A 21584-nucleotide genomic window follows, 5' to 3' on the forward strand; every position below is an offset into this window, starting at 1 on the left:
ACACTGAGCCAAGGGTCCCTCATCAATAAAATGAAGATCATAATGCCAACCTCAAAAGGTTAGGTTTGGGATTAAGTATTATATTGCATGCAAATCTTTTTATATATTACAAAGTACCATACAAATGTGAAGGATTATTATCTAGCTCTTGCTCTCTTGAGTGTTTGGTTTTTTTTTTCCAACAAACTTTCTTTGAGTGCTGACTCTAGGCTGGATATGATGCTACATCTGGTGAAAGAGATGTAGATGTAAACAAAATGTTAGAATAGAAGCCTCTGTTATATGTTTCTAACTTACTGCTTATATGTCCAGTTGCCTGTCTTGTCCATCCATCCATCCATCCATCCATCCATCCATCCGTCCGTCCATCCATCCATCCACTTCTCTAACTCATTAGCTGTTTCTGTCTGTATTCACAGGCAGTTACTGACATAGAACCATTCAAGTTACAATAATCCTCACATACAATCTCCTCTCCATCATTGCCCACCCCTCACCATGCAATTTTTGAGAGCCCGTGTCTTCAAAGAGAGGAAAATAAGTTGTGAAAAGAACACTTCTCTAGATGGCCTAGAAGATCCCTTCTTCTTTACAGTTTTATTACCTTCTTCACCTTTCTCATGTGCTCCCAGGCCTTTCTGAAGACTTGAATCTCACATGGCTCTGACACTGCCACACTCCATAAGCCAAGAAAACTAGATTGAAAGGTTTCAGCCTAGAAGTAGAGTCAGTTTCATTGAATTCTATAGGCTCTGTGACTAACCTGGGACTGCCAGATAGTCCCCAGGTAGTTCCAGTCATTGGCATCTTGAACAAAGATCGTAAAGAGTTTGTGGTGACTTTGTCCCCTGAGCCCCTTGTCTCTGAAATGCCCCTTCAGAAGCAGTATTGTATAGTTGGGAAAAAGTCCTGTTCTGCCACTTAGAAGCTTTGTGACTTCAATCAAGTTACTCAACCACTCTGAGTTTCAATGTCAGCATCAGCAAGATGGGGATAATACCTCCTACTAAAGTTGTCATAAGGATTAAGTGATGTCCAATGTGAGCTGTTTTACACAGGACCTGATTTTTTGTATGTTTGATGGATTGACTTGGAGTCAGGACCCAGATTATTTTTCCTTAACACCCTGTTTTGTGGTTTTGTATGCAAGTGTGAGTTTGTGTGTATAAAAGTAGATGTGTTTGTGTAAGCATAGTTGTATATGGATATATGCTTTATATTTGAATCCACTGTTTATGATGGCTAAGATACTAGAGTAGTGCCATTCAAGAGACTTTCTCTTTTTTTGTGGGAATGGGGGGACGTAGTCTTGCACTTGTCATCCAGGCTGGAGTGCAATGGCACAATCTCAGCTCACTGCAACCTCCGCCTCCTGGGTTCCAGCGTTTCTTCTGCCTCATCCTCCTGAGTAGCTGGGATTACAGGCGCATACCACCACACCTTGCTAATTTTTGTATTTTTAGTAGAAATGGCATTTCACCATGTTGACCAGGCTGGTTTTGAACTCCTGACCTCAGGTGATCCACCCGCCTCAGCCTCCCAAAATGCTGGGATTACAGGAGTGAACTACTGCACCTGGCCCACTCAATAGACTTTCTATGATGGTGTTAGGTTTCCTTTGCGTTGTCTGTCACAGTGGCTACCAGCCACATGTGGCTATTGAGCACTTGCAATGTGGCTAGTGGCTAGTAGGACTAAGGAACTCTATTTTTAAAGTTAATTTTAATTAATTTAAATTTAAGTAGTCACAAATGACTACTTATACAGCACAGCCCTAGAATATGCCTTCATTTTTAATTACACCTGAAATAATTATTATGGTATGAAAAAGATTACTGAATACCTCCTATGTTTCAGGCACTTGGACATGCACCAACTCATTTAACCCATGTCAGCTTGGTGACATGAGTGATCTCATTGTAATCTTCTTTTGGCTGGTAAAGAAACTGAGAATTGGAGACATAGAGTAACTCCTTTGAAGTCACACAGACAGTTCAATGTTTGAGCCCAGATCTCTAATCTTAAAGTCCTTCTCTGCATGACCTCTCCTCGTGCCATCTTATAGCAGTGCACATATAGTTTCCAGGGTATATGTATAGTTTCCTTTTGTTATTCATAGATCACTCTGGCTGCAGGATGGAAAATGGATTTAGGTGATGGGGAAAGGAAGGAGGTGTTTTGAGTAGAAACAGGGAGGCCAGCTGGGAGCCTACTGCAGTAGTCTAGAACCACAACAGCAAATGCCAAGAGCTAAACCACTAACTGGCCTTCTTGCTGGCAGCCTCACAGACTATGGAGTGTCAGATCTGGAATCCCTTTGGAGAGCATCTAGTGCATCCCTTTGGAGATCTTTATTTGAAGAATGATGAAACTAAGGCACAGAGGCAGGAAGGTGATTTCTCCAAAGTTGTCAGAGTTGGCACAAGAGCTCCCATCTTCTACTATGATGTTTTTCCTGCATTCCAGACCATCATAGAAACAGAGACTTTATTATCACCAACCTCTTTACCTCCATCTAAATCCTTCTTTCATTTTCAGACACTGCCTCTGTTTTCCTAAAATGCCATGAAGTCAACTAAAAGACAGGAATTTCAGTTCTCTGTAAACAAATCCATTTTTACAAAGAATGAGCAAATCCTCCTCCAGAAGTTTGAGCATGTCCTCCAGAGAATACAGAAATTCATGCAAGGTGTCTTGGAAGTAGATATAAAAAGCTTATTCCATTTTTTAGGGAAGGAAAAAAAAAGCCCAAGCACAACTTTTCTGATGCCTGATAATATTCTTCTCTCATCTCTCATTTCCTCACAACTATTTTGTCTTAAGGCTCTGCAAGCCTGTGGGAAGTTGCTGTGTGATTTTTATCTCCATGATTAAAGTGTTACACTTTATTGAGTTCTTTACATCAGCAGCAAAATCTGCAATGCGGGGTTTTACATAACACCTCATTTTCTTCTCACACCATTACTGTTATTAACCTGGTGGCAATAAACAGAAAATACAGCTTTGCTTATGATGTACTCTTTATTTTTGTTCCAATAGCAAGAAGAAGGAAAAGAGAGAAAGATCCCAGAGAACAGGGAAGAATTTTTTACCCATTGTATCACTTTGAGGTCTGCCTTTCTCTCTCCCTGTTCCACAATAGCATTTCTCAGAGAAGATAAAGGATGGAGATAGCCTCTGCTCAAAGATATTATCTTCTCCATCATTAGTTCATCCATCTATTCATTCAGTAAGGATTTCCTTAGCACCTACTATGTGCCAGACACTGCACTAGATGTTGGACCTATTAAAATGAAGACAATGTGATTTCAGGTCCTGAGGAGTTCTTGGTCCAGTGGGAGAAATAGACACACAAAGCAATAATAATGAAACAGTGAAATAGGTACAATAAAAAAGAAGGGTTGAGTGACAATAGATGTGAAGGAGGACATGGGTTAGGGAAGCCTTTACAGGAAGGGATGCTTATATTGGGTCCTGGAGGAAGGCTAGGCAGGGCAAGGTGTTCCTGCCTGAGGGAACAGCATGAGCAAAGCCTTGGAGGGCACAGAGGAGCATCACACAGTCTGGAAGCTCTCAATTTGGCATGGAGGAAGCATAGAGTGCCCATCAGCAGAGAGTAGGAAATGAGGTTGGGGACGAAGGCAGATTACCGAGGACCTGATATTCACATGTGGAAAATATACTGCATGCCTACCAATAATTCATCCTCTTGGCTCCCCATGACAAACCCAAAGATAAAGGAATCAAGACAGAATGATAGAGTTGGAAGAACTTGTACTATAGATAGATCTAGATTTTATTCTTGGCCTGGCCACTTACTAGCTGTGTAACCTTAAGCAGTACATTTATCTGTAAAACAGGTATGTTAAAAATGAGATAATGACTATAAACAAGTTGCATAGGTTGTTGATAGTATTTCATGTGTCAAAGGAAAGGGGCTAGGAGAGCAAAACTAAACAATTCAAAGAGCCAGAGAAGACACAAATTCATTCTGTCTGATTTTGATGAAGGTTTTTATGTAGATATGGATGAAGGAGCTTGCATTGTTGTAGGACTTCCCTTCAATCCAAGATACGAAGCTTGTTTGTTACCCACACCTTCTTGTCCAACCCTTGCTTAACTCACAACCACTCCCTCACTCCTTGCTGCTTTCTAGCTGAGTGAAGCCAGTTTATAAAAATCAAAAATCTTCTCTTTGGACAGAGTGAATGCCTATAGCAGAGCAATAGCCGGAGAAAAGCCCACCAGCATCCCATTTACATTGTAATAGAGGGCCCAAGTATTTGATTATGTGTATTTAAGTGTTTGATTAAAAAAAAAAAAAAAAAAACCTTTGATTCTGTATCCTAACAAAAGTGTGCAGTGCTTATACTTAACATTTTCTTTTTTGGTAGACCTCCTCTGTAGCCACTTATGTTTAATTTATATTAATAAAGAGCTCTATTTATACAGAAAACACATGATTACATGGGGAAAATGTTCCTTTCATTCAAATAGCCATATTTAGAAAAAATCAACTTGTTTGGATTAAAATGTCATAACCTAAGACCATAGCACATCTGATGGCATCTCACTCTAACTGGGGACAAGTACCAAGGAGGCAAACACAGAACTCAAACTTATAAGACAGTGACATCTCCAAACTTAGTGGATGTCCCCCCTCAATCCAGAAACCTAGAAATCAGTCCAAACTTAGGTCCCATATTGCGAACTGACAGTTCCCAGATTGCGAACTGTCAATCTTGGTTTGTAGTGGGTCTCAGGTTTGGATGCTTCTTCACATCCTCCTAGCCCTTGCTTTATGTTCTGTTTTGTTTTGTTTTAAGATGAAGTCTCAGTCTGTAGCCCAGAGTATATAGTGCATTGGTGCCAACTCAGCTCACTGCAACCTCCGCCTCCTGGGTTCAAGTGATTCTCGTGCCTCAGCCTCCCCAGTAGCTGAGATTATAGGTGCATGCCACCATGCCCGGCTAATTTTTGTATGTTATTTTGTTTTTCGTTTTTGTTTTTGTTTTTTTAGTAGAGACAGGGTTTTTCCATGTTGGCCAGGCTGATCTAGAACTCCTGACCTCAGGTGATCCACCCACCTCGGTCTCCCAAAGTGCTGGGATTACAGGCATGAACCACTGCACTCAGCCCTAGCCCTTACTTTAATTCAGGACCTTATCATTTTTAAATTAGTTCTCACTTGGATTATAACAAAAATGTTCTAACTAATCTACTTGCCTTTGAGTCTTATGACCACTAATTCTCATCGCAGCCTCCGGAACAATCTTGCTAAAATGTAAATGTAATCCTGTTATAATTTCATAAAACACTTCTGTGGCTTTCTATTTTCTGTTTTATAAGGAAAAGTCATGACTCATTAGTGGTTTACAAGGTCTTCCATGTATGGGTCTTTGGAAGCCTCTCTAGTCCCTTTCCTCACCCGCATCTCTGTCCCCTCTCCTGCCCTTCAATTGTGCTAAACACCTTATTTTATTTTGTTTTATTTTATTTTATTTTATTTTGAGACAAAGTCTTGCTCTGTTGCCAAGCTGGAGTGCTGTGGCGCAATCTCAGCTCACTTCATTCTCTGACTCCCTGGTTCAAGCAATTCTCCTGCCTCAGCCTCCTGAGTAGCTGGGATTACAGGCACGCACCACCACGCCCAGTTAATTTTTGTATTTTTAGTACAGCCGGGGTTTCACCATGTTGGCCAGGATTGTCTCGATCTCCTGACCTCATGATCTACCCGCCTCGACTTCCTCACTGTGCTGGGCCCTAAACACTTTATTGTTCCCTCAATGGGCTAGTGGTTTTAGGCTTCGGGCTTTTGCCCACAGGCTCCCTCTGCCCACACTGTCTTTCTCTCCACTGGATGGTCCTTTTCTTTTTTTTTTTTTTTTTTTTTTTTTTTGAGACAGAGTCTCGCGCTGTCGCCCAGGCTAGAGTGCAGTGGCCGGATCTCGGCTCACTGCAAGCTCCGCCTCTCGGGTTCACGCCATTCTCCTGCCTCAGCCTCCCGAGTAGCTGGGACTACAGGCGCCCGCCACCTCGCCCGGCTAGTTTTTTTGTATTTTTTAGTAGAGACGGGGTTTCACCGTGTTAGCCAGGATGGCCTCGATCTTCTGACCTTGTGATCCGCCCGTCTCAGCCTCCCAAAGTGCTGGGATTACAGGCTTGAGCCACCGCGCCCGGTCGAGGGTCCTTTCCTTATCATTCCCTTGGTGAACACCTTCTCATCTGTCAAGACCTTGCTTAATAGTCACCTCCTCTGTAAAGTCTTTCCTGATCACCCACTAACTGAATGGTTCCTTCAGCCATACTTTCACCCAGTCTTCACTTATGTGTCTTACAGCACCTGAAAGGCATATGTACACTTAAACTGTTCCTTTGTCTGTCTTCCCTACTATACAGTGAAGAAAGAGGGAGGTGGGAAAGGGGGAACAGAAGAAGAAAAGGAATGAAGAGAGAGGAAAGAAAAGGGGCAAGATGAGAGAGTTAGAGAAGAGAGAGGAAGAAAGAATGAAGGGACAGATGCCAAGTGCCTGCCTGTACCTTTCTTCTTCCTGTTTCCGCTCTTCCAGCTGCCTACACCAAATAAAGCAGACAGGAACCATTTTATTTTTCCCTAGGATAAAGTGCATAATTTCAGCATGAATGTTGGCACCCTCAGACACTTCTTTGAAAAGTAGTGATGTGCACTCTGCCAAGTGGAAAGATTGCATTAGCGTGGGGAAATGATTGAACTGCTGTCTCGCAGCAGGCTCTCCCCACAGGGCCATGCCAAGGAAAAGGACCTTGCACTTGTGTCTTGAAGGAGATAAGGTAGAAAGACGGCAACATCTGTCCTAATTAGAGGCCAAATGAAAGAGAAAATAACAACAGCAATAGTGCAAAGCAGGAAGATGAGATATTGGAAGGATATGAGACTCTTAGGATGTAATGGTGGAAAGAGCCCTGGGAAGTCACTGAATCCATCCTCTAAGTGGGGAAACTGAAGTCCAGAGAGGGAGAAGGAATTCTCCAGGGTCACATAGCAGCTTAGTAGAGAACTAAGATGAGTGTCCTAGGAAGAAGGAACCTGACATAGACCAAGGACTCCTGTCCCTGAGATGTATCATTACCTCTCTGAGCCAGCTAACAACCTACTGAGATAGGTGTCCCCAAGCATTCAGGCCACAACTACTTACTGAGTTCCTAATGTGTGCCTAAGGGTGCCCTAGTTTCATCAGCCTTGGATTTATAATGAAGCAATATTAACTTTTAATTATCAAATTAAAATGCTCCTCAGTTCTCACAGCCTTAAAATTCTCAGTCCTCTTCTTAGTTGAGAGCTCCCTGATTAGTCTTGTTTTCCTGCTCAGACTGGGGCTTTCTGAGGGAAAACCTGGCTTTTCTACTTGTATCTGTGTGCACTCTTGATACAGAACTGAGCACACAGGATGACTTCCCTAGTTGAGGATCAAGCAGAGGCTTTGGAGTGGTGAGATGTGAGTTCAAATCCCATCTTAACTGGTAATTTGTTGTGAGATCTTGACAAGCCAGGCTCTGAGCTTCTTCTGAGAAACTAAGATCATAATCCTATTGACCCTCATGGAGTGTTGAGAGAATCAAATGAACTGATTGGTGCGAGAATGGTTTATAACTGTATAAATGTGCAAGATGGTGGTTATTGTCAATAGATTTCATATTGAACAAGGAAGAAATGTACATATATGTGAGCTGGGTCCCCAAGCTCCTCTTCACTCTATGCTACCATAGCACTCACACTTCTTCACATTCCTCATTGCACAGACAGTTACTTGTAAAATGTCCTTCTTCTTCACAAGGTTTTGAGCTCCAGGAGGTCCATATCACCAGTGCCAAGTACAGCACCTGCACATAGTGTCACTGTGTGATTCAGAAGAATATATTGACAGTGTATAAGCTGTCAGATATTTTGGTAGGCATAAAGCCAGTTACTTCATTTAACTCTATGACAATGTGTGAATTTGTGATTGTTATCTTCAAATTTCACGTGATTAAACTGAAACTCAGGAAGGGAAAGTGAATTCTACAGGTCTTAAAGCTCACCCATGTTGAAACTAACACTTGAAGCCCAGTCTACCAGACCCCTAAACCACACTACTCTCATGAGTACCCTTTTATCACCATTATCGTTATCACAGTCATTATGGCTATCATCAGTCACTGAAGGGAGCAGGAGGCAGAGGTCAGGAGTTCATCCTTTGTCCTGGGAAGGTCTGTTATAAACCCTAAACCTCCTGTACTGAGCCTCTCATCTCTCTCTTTGTCTCCAGGCATAGAGGTGGAGAAAGGGGATGGAAGCAAAGGAAGGCTCCTTCCTGCCAGGCCAGACCTGGCTCTTCCTGGATCCCTAGGAGATACAGAAATGCCTCCATTTATGTGCAAGTAGAGTCCGACTGTAAGAGACTAATTAGAAGTAGAAAAAAGTATGTTTTTATTTCTCATCTTGCTGCTTCTGATGCATTTTCTCCACCCCTAATCATTAGTCTCAGAATAATCCTGAAATTTATTCTGCTGAGGTCAAGGAGGCCACAAATATAGGGCTGGGCTATTCTGAATAGTTTAGAGCTTAGTCCCAGATCAGAAACACTTGGGTTCAAATCTATGATCTACCACTTGCAAGCTCTTTGCCTTGGTTTCCTTATATGATGTGTTTGCCCTTATAGGATTGTTATAATTACAGGACCATACTTAAGAAGTACTGCATAAATGTCAACAGCTTTTGATGGTGTCATGTTTAAGTGCATGGATTGCAGAGGCAGACTGCTTGGGCTCTGCCAGTTACCACTGTGTGATCTCGGGTTCCCACACAACCACTCTATTCCTGAGTGTTCTTATTTGTAAATGATGTTTCTATCTGATAAGGTTGTGGGAGGATTAATGAGTGCCTGCCCCTGGCATAAAGTGAGGGCTATGTTGTTATTATTATTCTCCCCTACAGCTCTTCCAGATAGAATCTAGGCCCTGGGAACTTCCCACACACCTTACTACCCTTTTCTCTGAGTCTAAGATAGCTGGCCCATTCATTTATTTATTCATTCAGTTACTCAGCAGTTGTTGCCTGAGTACTTACTGTGTGTCAGGCCCTGTGATATATCTTGTGGATATGGAAGTGAACCAGATGCAGTCCTAGGCTTCAAAGGATTCACAGGTCACACACTCCTTAATTTTTTTTTTTTCTGTTGTTGTTCATGGTTTTCATAAAACCACACTTTCCTTGTATTTTTTCACCTTCTTTCTTCTCTGTCCACAGTCTCCTTTCCTTCTCTTTTAGCTAAACTTTCAACCTCAGAGGGCTCCAGGCTCAGTCCTACGACCTCCTCTTGGTCCACACTTTCTCCCAGAGATGTTACACCCACCTCAATGATAATGATTCCCACATTTATGCCTTCAGTCCAGTCTTCTCCCTGAGGATTCTTCTTTCATGAGTTTAACTGACTACTTGACACTTCCTGTCTTGTATTCAGTGGTCATTTCAAACTGTGAAGAGCCTATCAGAACTCTCGATTTCCTAACCAATATCCCAGCTGGGCTCCACACCAGTCTTCTCCATCTCTGTACATGAAACCACCATCTACTTAGTGTTCAAGTCATAAACCTTTGATTCTTCCCATATGTAATCTATGTGCAGGTTCTGAGGAGGTATGGCCACAATATTTGTTAAACATGCCTTCTCACCTCTACCACCACCTCTCTTATTTAAGCTGTAGTTAAGCACTGCATAATGACATTTCAGCATCAGACCACATGTACAATGGTGGTCCCATAAGATTACGATGATCTTGAAAAATTCCTGTCACCTGGTGACATCGCAGCTCTTGTAAGGCATAGGGGAATGCATTACTCATTCACATGTTTGTGGTGATGCTGGGGTAAACCAACTGCCAGTCATATAAAAACATGGAAATGCAATTATGTATAATACATAACACTTAATAATAATATGTAACTATGTTACTGGTTTATGTATTTTCTATACTATACTTTTAATTGTTATTTTAGAGTGTACTTCTACTTATAAAAAAAAAAGTTAACTCTAAAAAGTCTCAGGCAGGTCCTTCAGGAAGTGTTCCATAAGAAGGCATTGTTATCATAGGAGATGACAGCTTCATGCATGGTATTGTCCCTGAAGACCTTCCAGTGTGATAAGATGTGGAGGTGGAAGACAGCTATGTGGATGATCTTGATCCTATGTAGGTCTTGGCTCATGTTTGTGTTTGTGCCTTAGTTTTTAACAAAAAATGTTTTAAAAGTACAAAAACAAAACAAAACAAAACAAAACAAACCATAATTTATAACTAGGAAAAAAAGCTTATAGAGTAATAAAGGAAGAACATATTTTTGTGCAACTGTATAATGTGTTTGTGTTTTAAGCTAAGTATTATTACAAAAGAGTCAAAAAGTTTCAAAAATTCAAAGTTTATAAAGTAAAAAAGTCCCAGTAAGCTAAGGTTGATTTATTATTGAAGAACTAAAATGTTTTAAAATAAATTTAATGAGGCCAGGCGTGGTGGCTCACACCTGTAATCCCAGTGAGCCGAGATCGTGCCAATGCACTACAACATCTACCTTCCAGATTCAGGTGATTCTTCTGCCTCAGCCTCCCAAGTAGCTAAGATGACAGGTGTGCACCATTATGCCCAGCTAATTTTTGTGTTTTCCATAGAGACGGGATTTCCCCATGTTGGTCAGGCTGGTCTTGAACTCCTGACCTCAATTGATCCGCCTGCCTTGGCCTCCTAAAGTGCTGGGATTACAGGTGTGAGCCATCACACCTGGCCTCATTAAATTTATTTTAAAACAGTCATATGCTATACAGGTTTGTAACCTAAGAGCCATAGGCTATAACAATATACCCTAGGTGTGTAGTAGGCTATAGTATCTAAGTTAGTGTAAGTACACTCTGTGATGGCCACACAATGATGAAATCACCTAGTGATGCATTTCTCAGAACTTATCCCCATCATTAAGTGCTTCATGACTGTACTATGATCGCTTAGGGGAACTGTCTCAACTGCCTCATTCATGCCCCCCTAAAATCCATTATCTACATGATAGGCAAGGTATGTTTTTCAGTATTCCCCTGTTAAAATGTCTTTCTACTGTACATAGGATGAACTCCAAATTCTGACCCTGGCTTTCAAGACCCTGTGTGATCTGGACCCTGCAAACCTGTCCAGGCTTAGCTCCAGTGTTTGTCACAATCTGGCTATTGGTCTTCCCTTTGGTTTTTGAAAACTATACTCATTCTTGCTTTAGGGCCTTTGTTTTGCCCAGGATTCTCTTTCTGACTTCTTTGAATGTCTGGTTTTTCTCCCTTTCTTTCCCTTCCTTCCTTCCTTCCTTCCTTCCTTCCTTCCTTTCTCTCTTTCTCTTTCTTCTTTCTCTCTCTCTTCCTTCCTTCCTTCCTTTTTCTTTCTCTTTCTCTTTCTTTCACTTCTTTCTTTCTTTTCTTTCTCTCTTCCTTCCTTCCTTTTTCTCTCTTTCTCTTTCTCTCTCTTTCTTTCTCTCTATCCTTCCTTCCTTCTTTCCTTTCTTCCTTCCTTTTCTTTTCTCTCTTCTCTCCCCTCCTCTCCTCTCCCCTTTCCTTTCCCTCTCCCTCTCCCTCTCCCTGTTCTCTTCTGTTTATACAGGAAAGTCTTTATCTCCATTTCCTTTTTGAAGGACAATTTTGCCAGGAACAGTATTCCTGCTTAACAGGTGCATGCCACCACACCTGGCTGAATGGCTGGTTCTTATCATCTTTTGAGGCTTAATTCAAATGTCAGAGGCCTTCCCTGATCACACTACCTAAAGTAGACTTTTCCCTCATCCACTGTGTTATTCACCATCATGTTATTTATCCTAGTGCATTTCTAGCATGTTTCACAATCTGCAATTACCTTGCTTATCTGCTGTTTATAGTTTGTAAACTCCACCTGGGTGTTAGCTATTTAAAGGCAGGAATCTTATCTGTCTTGTTCACCCCGAAGTCCTATGATAGCATGAGGAATATAGTAGGTTCACAGTAGATATTTGCCAGATGAATAGATGAATGAATAAGCTAGATGATAAATATCTTAACAGAAGGATATTTTTTAAATCTGTGGGATCCAGAGAAAGGAGCTGCTATCCCTGAGAGCATCCAGGAAGACCTCTCTGTCAAGGGCCCATTTGGGATAAGCAGTAAAAGATGAACAAGATGTTACCAGGAGGTGAAAGGAAGGAAGAGAACGAAAGAATAGACACAAAAGCTCAGAGTATGAGAACACTAGTGTGCTTGGGAAGTTACAGTGGTTCTAGAAGGCTGGAGTGTAGGATGGAGAGAGGCAGGAGGTGAAGTGCCCATGGCCCATCCCCTTGGTCCCTTGAGTTGGCTGTCTGGATTTCTTATGTGGTTGTTCCTTTCTTTGTCCCCTTGACTTATTATATCCCTTTTTTTCTGGGAGGAATTTCTGCCCAGCCACGTTCAGGACATATCTGAGGAAGAAAGCCTTCACTGTGCCACTTCAGAAATATATATATGTATATGCTATGGGCTGGGCACAGCTACAATCCCAGCACTTTGGGAGCCTGAGGCAGGAGAATTGCTTGAGCCCAGGAGTTCCAGACTATACTGGGCAATATAGCAAACCCTGTCTCTACAAAAAAATTATTTTAAAATAAAGAAATATACACTATGAATGATAAAGAACCTTTGCATTATTTTGTTTATTTGATTTGCTTGGTTGATATTAAAGAAAGAGTCCTCAATTTTTCTGAAAATTTTTCCTTCCTGCCTTAGAACACAGAAATAACTTTCATTCCTTAAAAATCAGACAGGGAGACATTTTAGTTAAAAATGAAAAGAATAGATTTGGGACTTTTTATCTCAGTCCCAGGGGAGAACATCTTCCTAGGGTAAATCCGAAGGAGGAATGTGTCTGGAAGTCCTCCCAACGCTTCTTGCTTCTCCCACACACATACCTCAATGCCTTTTTGAGAGTCTAAGCTCAATAATCTCAGTCACAGATCCCCACAATCCTTTAGCTCAGAGCTGAAGGAACCTGCATGGGGCTTGCCTTACTGTAGTCAAGTAATTGCTTTGCTAGGCTGCAAGCTCCTGTGAGGACAGCAGGGTAGGGGACATGGGGAGTTTACAGCCAGAGGCCTGGGTTTCAGACCCGGCTCTGCCATGTCTTGCTTCGTAATGCTGGGCAAGTTACTTGAGCTCTCTGAGCTTCCATTTCCTCCTCTGTAAAACAGAAATAATAACAAAGCTCATCCTGCTCAACTTGCGGTTATTCCTGCCTAAGCTTCAGTTTCTTCCCCTTGGCATCTCCAAACCTAAGATAAAACTCCTCTGTCCTTCCTGGATTGGATTGCCCTGGATGGTCCTTCCTTCACTGAACTGAATTTGTGATAAACTCTGAAGTGCCGCCCAAATGTGAAGGATCCAGCCCCACATCAGAGCACCAAGCTCAGGTTTTGGCCTGTGCCAAGTGAGATGAAGCAGGGTAGAAGCTCAGTATAGAGAAAGAAAACCCATTTCCTCCCCGGTGTCTAGGTGGAAACAAACTCCACACTAAATTATGTTGCAAATATGCCCCAAAGTAGTTTTAATTTTATTGGCACTGATTTTAATTTACTCTTTAGGCCCCTGATTGTAAGATGAGCTGCTGGCTGCTGGCAAGGGGACAGCCCTTCATCATTCTGTTTTAATTAAGTTTCTTAAGTTTGGAAGGAAAGAACGGAAATGCTCTCCCCATCCCCCACCTTCTATTCTCATTCCCAAATTGTAATTAAGGGCCCTACTTTTGTGACACACAACCCTTGGTCTGGCACAACCACAGAAAAGTACCTGGTTTTACTGTTGGAAAAACTTAAGATGCATTTGTTTATTCATTAATTCACTTATCTTTCCATCAGTTCATTTTCTTATTCATTCCTTTGTAAACCTTTAATGATGACCTACTATATACAAGGCCTTATTCTGGCCCTGTGGATTGAAAAAAATCAACAATTTAAGATTCCTGTCCTCAAAGAGCTCACATTCTGGAGGGAGATGAAAATAAAGGGTTATTACGTCGTGTGGTAAGTGCCGTGAGACAGATATATACCTCGAATTATGAGAGCGCAGAGAAGGCTGTTAACTCAGCCTGAGGGATAAAATAAGGCTTTTTGAATTGAGATTTTGTACTAGTCAAGAAGAATGATATTAGTTTCCATAATAAACAATCCCCAAATTTAAGTGGCTTAATACAGTGAAGATTCACTTCTCTCTCACATCAGTCTGATGCAGATCAGGTGACTCTCCTTGCTGTTGTCCTCTAAGTGTTGAATGGAGGATATAGGCTTCTTTCTTCTTAGGATATCATCATTTTTTACATGTAGCTCCCCATGCAGAAGGGCAAGAGAGAATGCGGGTGATTGTGTATGAGGAGTTTTATGGGCAGGTCTGGAAGTTATCATCATTGCCCACATTCCATTTGATCCCAACCAAATGTCAAGGGGGATAGAAATGTCAGTGGAGAAGAGATGCACAATTCAATAAATGGTGTTGAACAGTGAAATTTAACCCTTACCTCACATTCCACGGCCATGTAAATTGAAACTGAAACAAAACATTGAAAACTAAACAACAAAATAATAAAATGGAAGCAACAGTAAAATAATTCAGCTAGGAAACCACAAAAGAAAAGATTGATAAACTGTGTCAAGAATCAGCATTTAAAAATGTACATGTAATTTTTAAAATTACATGAAAAATACATGAACAGAAGTAAAATAGAAAGACAAATGACAAAAGTATCTTTATATTACACATAAAGGTTAATTTCTATAATACATAGCTTCTCTAAGTCAACAAGAAATAAAGCCCAACAATTTGATTTTTTAAATGGTCAAAGGCAATGAACAGAGTTCTTAGAAAAGAGAATGCAAATCACTTTTGTTTATTTATTTTATTATTTATTTATTTATTTTTTGAGATGGAGTTTCACTCTTGTTGCCCAGGCTGGAGTGCAATGGTGCGATCTCAGCTCACTGCAACCTCTGCCTCCCAGGTTCAAGCAATTCTCCTGCCTCAGCCTCCCGAGTAGCTAGGATTACAGGCGCCCACCAGCACGCCCAGCTAATTTTTTTTTTTTTTTTGGTATTTTTAGTAGAGACGGGGTTTCACCATGTTGGTCAGGCTGGTCTTGAACTCCTGACCTCAGGTGATCCACCCACCTCAGCCTCCCAAAGGGCTGGGATTATAGGCGGGGGCCACTATGCCCGGTCACAAATCATTTTTAAACATATGAAAATATGCTTAACTATACAGTAAAAGATAATTATACAGTACTAAGAGAAATTCAGATTAAAACTAATCTTAGATATTACTTTTCACCCATCAAATTGGCAAATATCAAAAAGTTTGATTCCACCTATATTGTCAAGGTAATAGCCTAGGAGTGTTCTGGCCCTTCTAAGGTCAGTCTGTCAATATTAATCAGAATTGCAAATGCACATAGGGTCCAGAAATTTCACTTCTAGGAATTTATTATTTTATTATTATTATTACTATTTTATTATTATTATTATTATTTTGAGACGGAGTCTCGCACTGTCACCCGGGCTAGAGTGCAATGGTACGATCTTGGCTCACTGCACCCTCCACCTCCCGGGTTCAAGTGAGTCTCCTGCCTCAGCCTCCTGAGTAGCTGGGATTATAGGTACCCACCACCACGCCCGGCTAATTTTTTGTATTTTTAGTAGAGATAGGGTTTCACTATGTTGGCCAGGCTGGTCTCGAACTCCTGACTTCGTGATCTGCCTGCCTTGGCCTCCTGAAGTGCTGGGACTATAGGCATGAGCCACCGGGCCCGGCCAGGAATTTATTTTACATACAATTGTATATGTGTGAAATAATGTATATACAAATTTCATCACTCAGACATTCTTTGTAACAAGAAAAGATTGGAAATATCTTAAATATTTATCAATAAGGAACTAGTTAGTTTATATATGGCTGTTACAAAGAATGAGGTAACTATTTATTAAGAAAGAATTGCCTCCGAGATATATTCAGAGAAGAACAGCAGATCTGAATGGTGTGTTTATGGTGCTATCACTCGTGTGTTTGGAGCAGGGGGTTTGGGTGTGGAGGAAATATTTATTTGTATATGCACAAACTATCTCTGGAAAGATATATGCAAGCCTGATAGCATTAGCTACCTCTGGGGAGCAAAACTGGGTGACTGGTAGAAGGGAGATTTTTTACTATAAATTATTTTATAACGTTTGACTTTCAGATTATATGATCAATCAAGATAATTCAGGTGCTGGTTCTTTCAAATGAAGTCACATCAGCTGCCAGTTGTCAGGATGGGATGGTAGAAGCCATACCTATATGGTTATCAGAAAAATGTGACAAAATTACACTTGTACCCCCATAAATTTATGCAAATAAGTTTTTTAAGTTTAATTTTTTTAAAAAAATGAAAACGTAAAAGAAAAGCTAGGTTCTAATTCTTGCTTTTTCACTAACTTGCTGGCCAACCTTAAGCAAGCAACCTCCGCACTCAGAGCAGGTCTGAGAAAGGTCAGAGAAGCTGGTTTCCAAGGCCCTCCCTAGCTCTGACATCGAGAGATACAAACTGTAGCTTTTCCTTCCACATTTCTTAAATCATCTTTCTACCTCCTCCTCTCCTGTGCAGCTCATCAAAAGCTCAGAGGAAAAGACAGACAATTGAAGAAAATAAAATTGTGAAGATGACTTTTATAGGGCTCCTGTTGAATCATTGTGTATTCCACCTCCAAAGCTGAAAATGATGAGTTTAATATCACACAGAGCAGTGCATCTTGTATCTCCCAAAAGACAGCTTATGCTACCCAGAGAACTGGGAGCTTGGCAAGACATAATTTTTCACTCCAACTCTGAGGCAAATGAAATGACAGTCATTGAGCCCACACTAGAAGCAACATAGTTTTCATTTGGTTTTAACTTCATTTGAAAGCATCCCAAGGAGGGAGAATCCTTCTAAATGTGCACTTTTCTTCTTTCCCAGGACTATGTACTAGAAAGGGGATGGAGAGGTGGCCAGGTTTTGCCTTGACTGTTTCTAGCGTTGGCCATTGATGACAATAAGTTAATTGTGTGAGTGGGCAGGAGGCCTGAGTGTCAGCCCAGTTATTCCATGAGCGTGGGCAAGTCCCCTCCCCATGCAGGTCTTCCGTTATTCTCAGAAAGGGTTAATGGATATAAGTTAGGCTGATATATAAGAAGCGAAGGTTGGATTTGAGGACCATTGGAGATCTAATGGCCTAAAAATTACCCTACCCCCCACACCCCCTCTTTCAGCCAGTCCATTACAGTATGTGGAACAGTCTCTCTGGGATTGTTTGTTCAATCATTCAGCATGTAGTTACTGAGCATCCTTTACTTACAGGCACTGAGCTCTTTATAGGCAATCCTCCTAACTTCAGGAAAGGTTAACAAATAATACCATATCAACCAAGAAAGTGCCTTAAATATGTATAAGTAAAAAGCAGAGGTAGACTAGTCAATGCCGTCTTTACAGACTACAAAGGCATTTTCCTTCATGCTTTATTTATATGCTATTGGGGAGTAGACGTGGCATCATCACACAAGGTTAACTAAAAGAGTTAAGTAAGATTTCATATGTCAAGTTCCAAGAATGGTGTCTGGCATGTATTATATATACAATAGAAGACAGTAATTATTATTTTTTATTTATATCACAAGATATCAGCAAGCAATATAGTAATTATTATTGCTGTGTTTGATTCCCACTATAATGCTCTGAGGTTTGAATTAAAATACTCATTTTTCAGATAAGGAAGCTGAGGCTCAAAGTGGGGACATGATTTACACCAAGCTTCCCAGCTAGAAGTGGCCAAGTTGGGGCAAAACTGCAAACAGGCCCAAAGTAAATACAGTTGTGTTACCTCGAAAGTATTTCTCATTAATCAGAGAAATAAATTCCACTAATGTCTAGTCACGAATGTGTTAGCTGTTCTGAGTAAGTAACATCATGACTTAACCCACCCTAAATGTCACTTTTTCTGAAGACCTCTTAAAAGGGATGCTAATAGTAGTGCTTTCACACTCTGAAGGAAAACCATGTTAAAAGTGAGGAGGAATTGATCCTCACCTGTCTTAAACCCTCCCCTCACATTGCAAATGGCTGCTAAATCTGCTGACACACAGGGTCAGTTTGGTGGGGGTGTGTGTGTGTGTGTGTGTGGTGTAGTGTCTGGTCCCTTAAAGGCAAGCTCTATGGCACAGACTTCTCATTTGTTATCCTTTCTCTCAACAGAAAACAAGCCTGGAGTTTTATATTGACATCCACGCCCACTCCACCATGATGAATGGCTTCATGTACGGCAACATCTTTGAGGATGAGGAACGGTTCCAGAGGCAGGCCATTTTTCCCAAGCTCCTCTGCCAGAATGCTGAGGACTTCTCCTATGTAAGCCAGGAGTTCTCTCTCAGCCAGTCCCAGCTCCCCACACCCTGCCTCCCTGTCTTCCTTCTCACTCAGTTCAGTTTGCTTTAAGTTCCACAGGACACCTAACTCTGTGCCAGGTCTTGTGTGGGTGATTAAGATAGAGGTAAACAAGATGTGCCCATGTCCTCAAACTGCTCATTACCAGTCAGGGAGGGAGATTCTTTGAGAAGGTAGCATTTTGGCTGGCTGATGAACTGGCATTTGTTTTTGTTTTGGGGTTTTTGTTTAGTTTTGTTTTGAGACAGGATCTTGCTCTGTCGCCCAGGCGGGGGTGCGGTGGTATGATCGCGGCTCACTGCAGCCTCTATCTCCCAGGATCAAGTAATCCTCCCACCTCAGCCTCCTGAGTAGCTGGGGCTACTGGCTAATTTTTTTTTTTTTTGAGATGGAGTTTCACTCTTGTTGCCCAGGCTGGAGTGCAATGGCATGATCTTGGCTCACTGCAACCTCCATCTCCCAGGTTCAAGCGATTCTCCTGCCTCAGCCTCCCAAGCAGCTGGGATTACAGGCATGCACCGCAACACCTGGCTAATTGTTTGTATTTTTAGTAGAGACGGGGTTTCTGCATGTTGGTCAGGCTGGTCTCGAACTCCCAACACCAGGTGATCCGCCCACCTTGGCCTCCCAGTTTGCTGGGATTACTGGCGTGAGCCATGTGCCTGGCCACTACTGGCTAATTTTTTAAAATGTAGTTATTTATTTTGTAGAGACAGGGTCTCACTATGTTGCCAAAGCTGGTTTCAAACTCCTGGGCTCAAGTGATCCACCTGCTTCAGCTTCCCAAAGTGCTGGGATTACAGGCATGAGCAACTGTTCCTGGCCTTGTTTAATGGAGTTGACTCCAGCATTAACAAGAAAAAGAAACTCACTGAGCACCTATCACATGCCAGACCTTGCTCCACGGTCTGCTTTTACCAATCCCAGTTCTTTTGTATAAGCACAACACATCTGCTGACAGAGGTTATATGCCCACCATTCTTTTCTCCATGACTCCGTCTCAGTCTCAATTTTTTTTGTAATTGCTGGGTGATAAATTTCTATCCTGCGTGCATTATAGCTTCCTGGGAGGGCAAATGCAATTTTTGATATAAAAGTTCTTTGCAGGCCGTAAAGACCTCAACAAACTGCAGAGATGGTTGCTGTTACTACCCATCTCACATGCTGAGGACTAGAGAGGCTGTGGGATGGGAAAAACTCATAGCAAAAGCAGTATTGGAAAAGGGCAGGAAGAGAAGATAAGGAGGGGATCAGCATGTGGTGTAGGGAGAGAGCTTTTGCACATTTTCCTTTGTTTTGATACTAAATCTCTGGGGCCTGTTATTTCCACGTGGCCATAGGGGCAGAGGCCCACAAAGGTCATAGCAATTTTTGAAGTTGATGAGCTGAAAACTCACCTGCCCATTGCTTCAGGCCAGGACATTAGTGGAGATGATGAATTTCTCTGCGTGGTAAGATGCACTCTGAATCCCAGAACCTTTGAATGTCAAACCAGGAAAGGACTTGGCAGATTATTTAGTCCAGTCCCCTCTTTACACCTAAGAGTAAAGGGTGGCCCCAGAAAAGATGAGTATTCAGTGTAAGGTCACCCAGCATTTAATGATAGAATCAAAGCAGGTAGCTCCCCATTTGCAGCTGTGGGGCAGAAACAGCCATGCCTTTTTCTGTAAGAATCTCTATAGGATGGTCGTGTCTATTTGAGACCACTGCAGTTTCAGTAAAGAATGTGGCCTCCTTCGTCCGAGTTCCCTGGAAGGCTGGGTCATAGACCTCAGAGACTCTTCTCACATGGGTGAGGTTTCCAGGGACTACAAAAGGGGCACAGTTTGAGAGCCTTATTTCTGAGCTTGCCTGATGTTTCTGCACTGCAGCCTCCTTAAGGGTGGGAGTCAAGGTCATCTGTCCTAGTCCAATTGCTGTCTCTCCCCTCCCCTCCCCTCCCCTCCCCTCCCCTCCCCTCCCCTCCCCTCCCCTCCTCTCCCCTCCTCTTCTCTTCTCTTTTCTTCTCTTCTCTGATCCTCAGTGCCCAAATCTGAAACAGGAGAGTTGGATTTACTACATGGATTTCAAAGGTCTTTTAGATCTGACATTCTATGATTTTCTGATTTTTCCTTTACCTTAAAAATAGACACACACACACACACACACACACACACACACACACTTCTCTGTTTCTTTCACAGTCTTTCTGTGCCTTTCTTGTATTGGTGTTTACTTTATCTCTTTTTCTTCTTCCTTTATCTCCTGCTGAATAAGATACGTATTCTCTTATTAAAACCATGGTCTGTTCATTTACTTAAATTTCCATGGGTTAGCATAGAATGCCCTTCTAACCCCAAGTGAACTGACCCTCACAACTCTGTGAAAGAGATATTTTCACCTCCAAGTTACAAATGAGAAAACTGAGGCTCAGACAAATAAGTCAGCTTGCTTGACATCATGCAATCAGTGGATAGTAGAGCATGTCTTTGAACAGAGGACTTGAGAGTGACATGCTTGTTCATTTCTCTATCCATTGTGATGGTTGCTGTCAACATCTTAGTAAAGAAGCCACCATGATCCCTATGCTCTAGTGATTCTGGACCTGAATCAGCTATCCCTAAGGAAAGCAGAGTCTTTGGTTGTCTGGAGTCACTCAGTTCTGGATTCAGATTTGTGCTGTATCACTTACTTGCTCCACCTCTATGAGCCTCAGTTTCTTCATCTATAGAGAGATAAAATGTGAACACCTACTTTAAGTGGTTATTTTGAAACCTAAATGAGATGCTGCATGGGAAACAATATTATAAAATTGAAAGCACTGCCCAAATTTTAGGGTTTTTTTTGTTTTGTTTCGTTTTGTTTTTGATTTGTTTTTTATTTTTTTTTCTTTTTAAAGAATAGAGACATCCCAGCACTTCGGGAGGCTGAGGCAGGTGAATCACGAGGTCAGGAGATCGAGACCATCCTGGCTAACACGGTGAAATCCCATCTCTACTAAAAATATAAAAAATTAGCCAGGCATAGTGGTGGGCGCCTGTAGTCCCAGCTACTCGGGAGGCTGAGGCAGGAGAATGGCGTGAACCCAGGAAGCGGAGGTTGCAGTAAGCTGAGATCACCTGG

The 21584-nt window shown here is 41.7% G+C and overlaps 1 protein-coding gene across 2 annotated transcripts in view; it reads left to right on the plus strand.

The window, feature by feature from the left end:
* The window catches only part of AGBL4 (ATP/GTP binding protein like 4), a 1514939-nt gene that overhangs the window by 1418288 nt on the left and 75067 nt on the right, over positions 1-21584 (plus strand). For both annotated transcript variants that reach the window (XM_033226452.1, XM_033226454.1), the window contains exon 10: positions 18294-18446. In XM_033226452.1, coding sequence (XP_033082343.1) covers positions 18294-18446 — 153 coding nt within the window. The remainder of the gene's footprint in view (positions 1-18293; positions 18447-21584) is intronic.

Source organism: Trachypithecus francoisi, unplaced genomic scaffold (genome assembly GCF_009764315.1).
Source record: "Trachypithecus francoisi isolate TF-2019V2 unplaced genomic scaffold, Tfra_2.0 Lachesis_group12, whole genome shotgun sequence".
NCBI lineage: Eukaryota > Metazoa > Chordata > Mammalia > Primates > Cercopithecidae > Trachypithecus > Trachypithecus francoisi.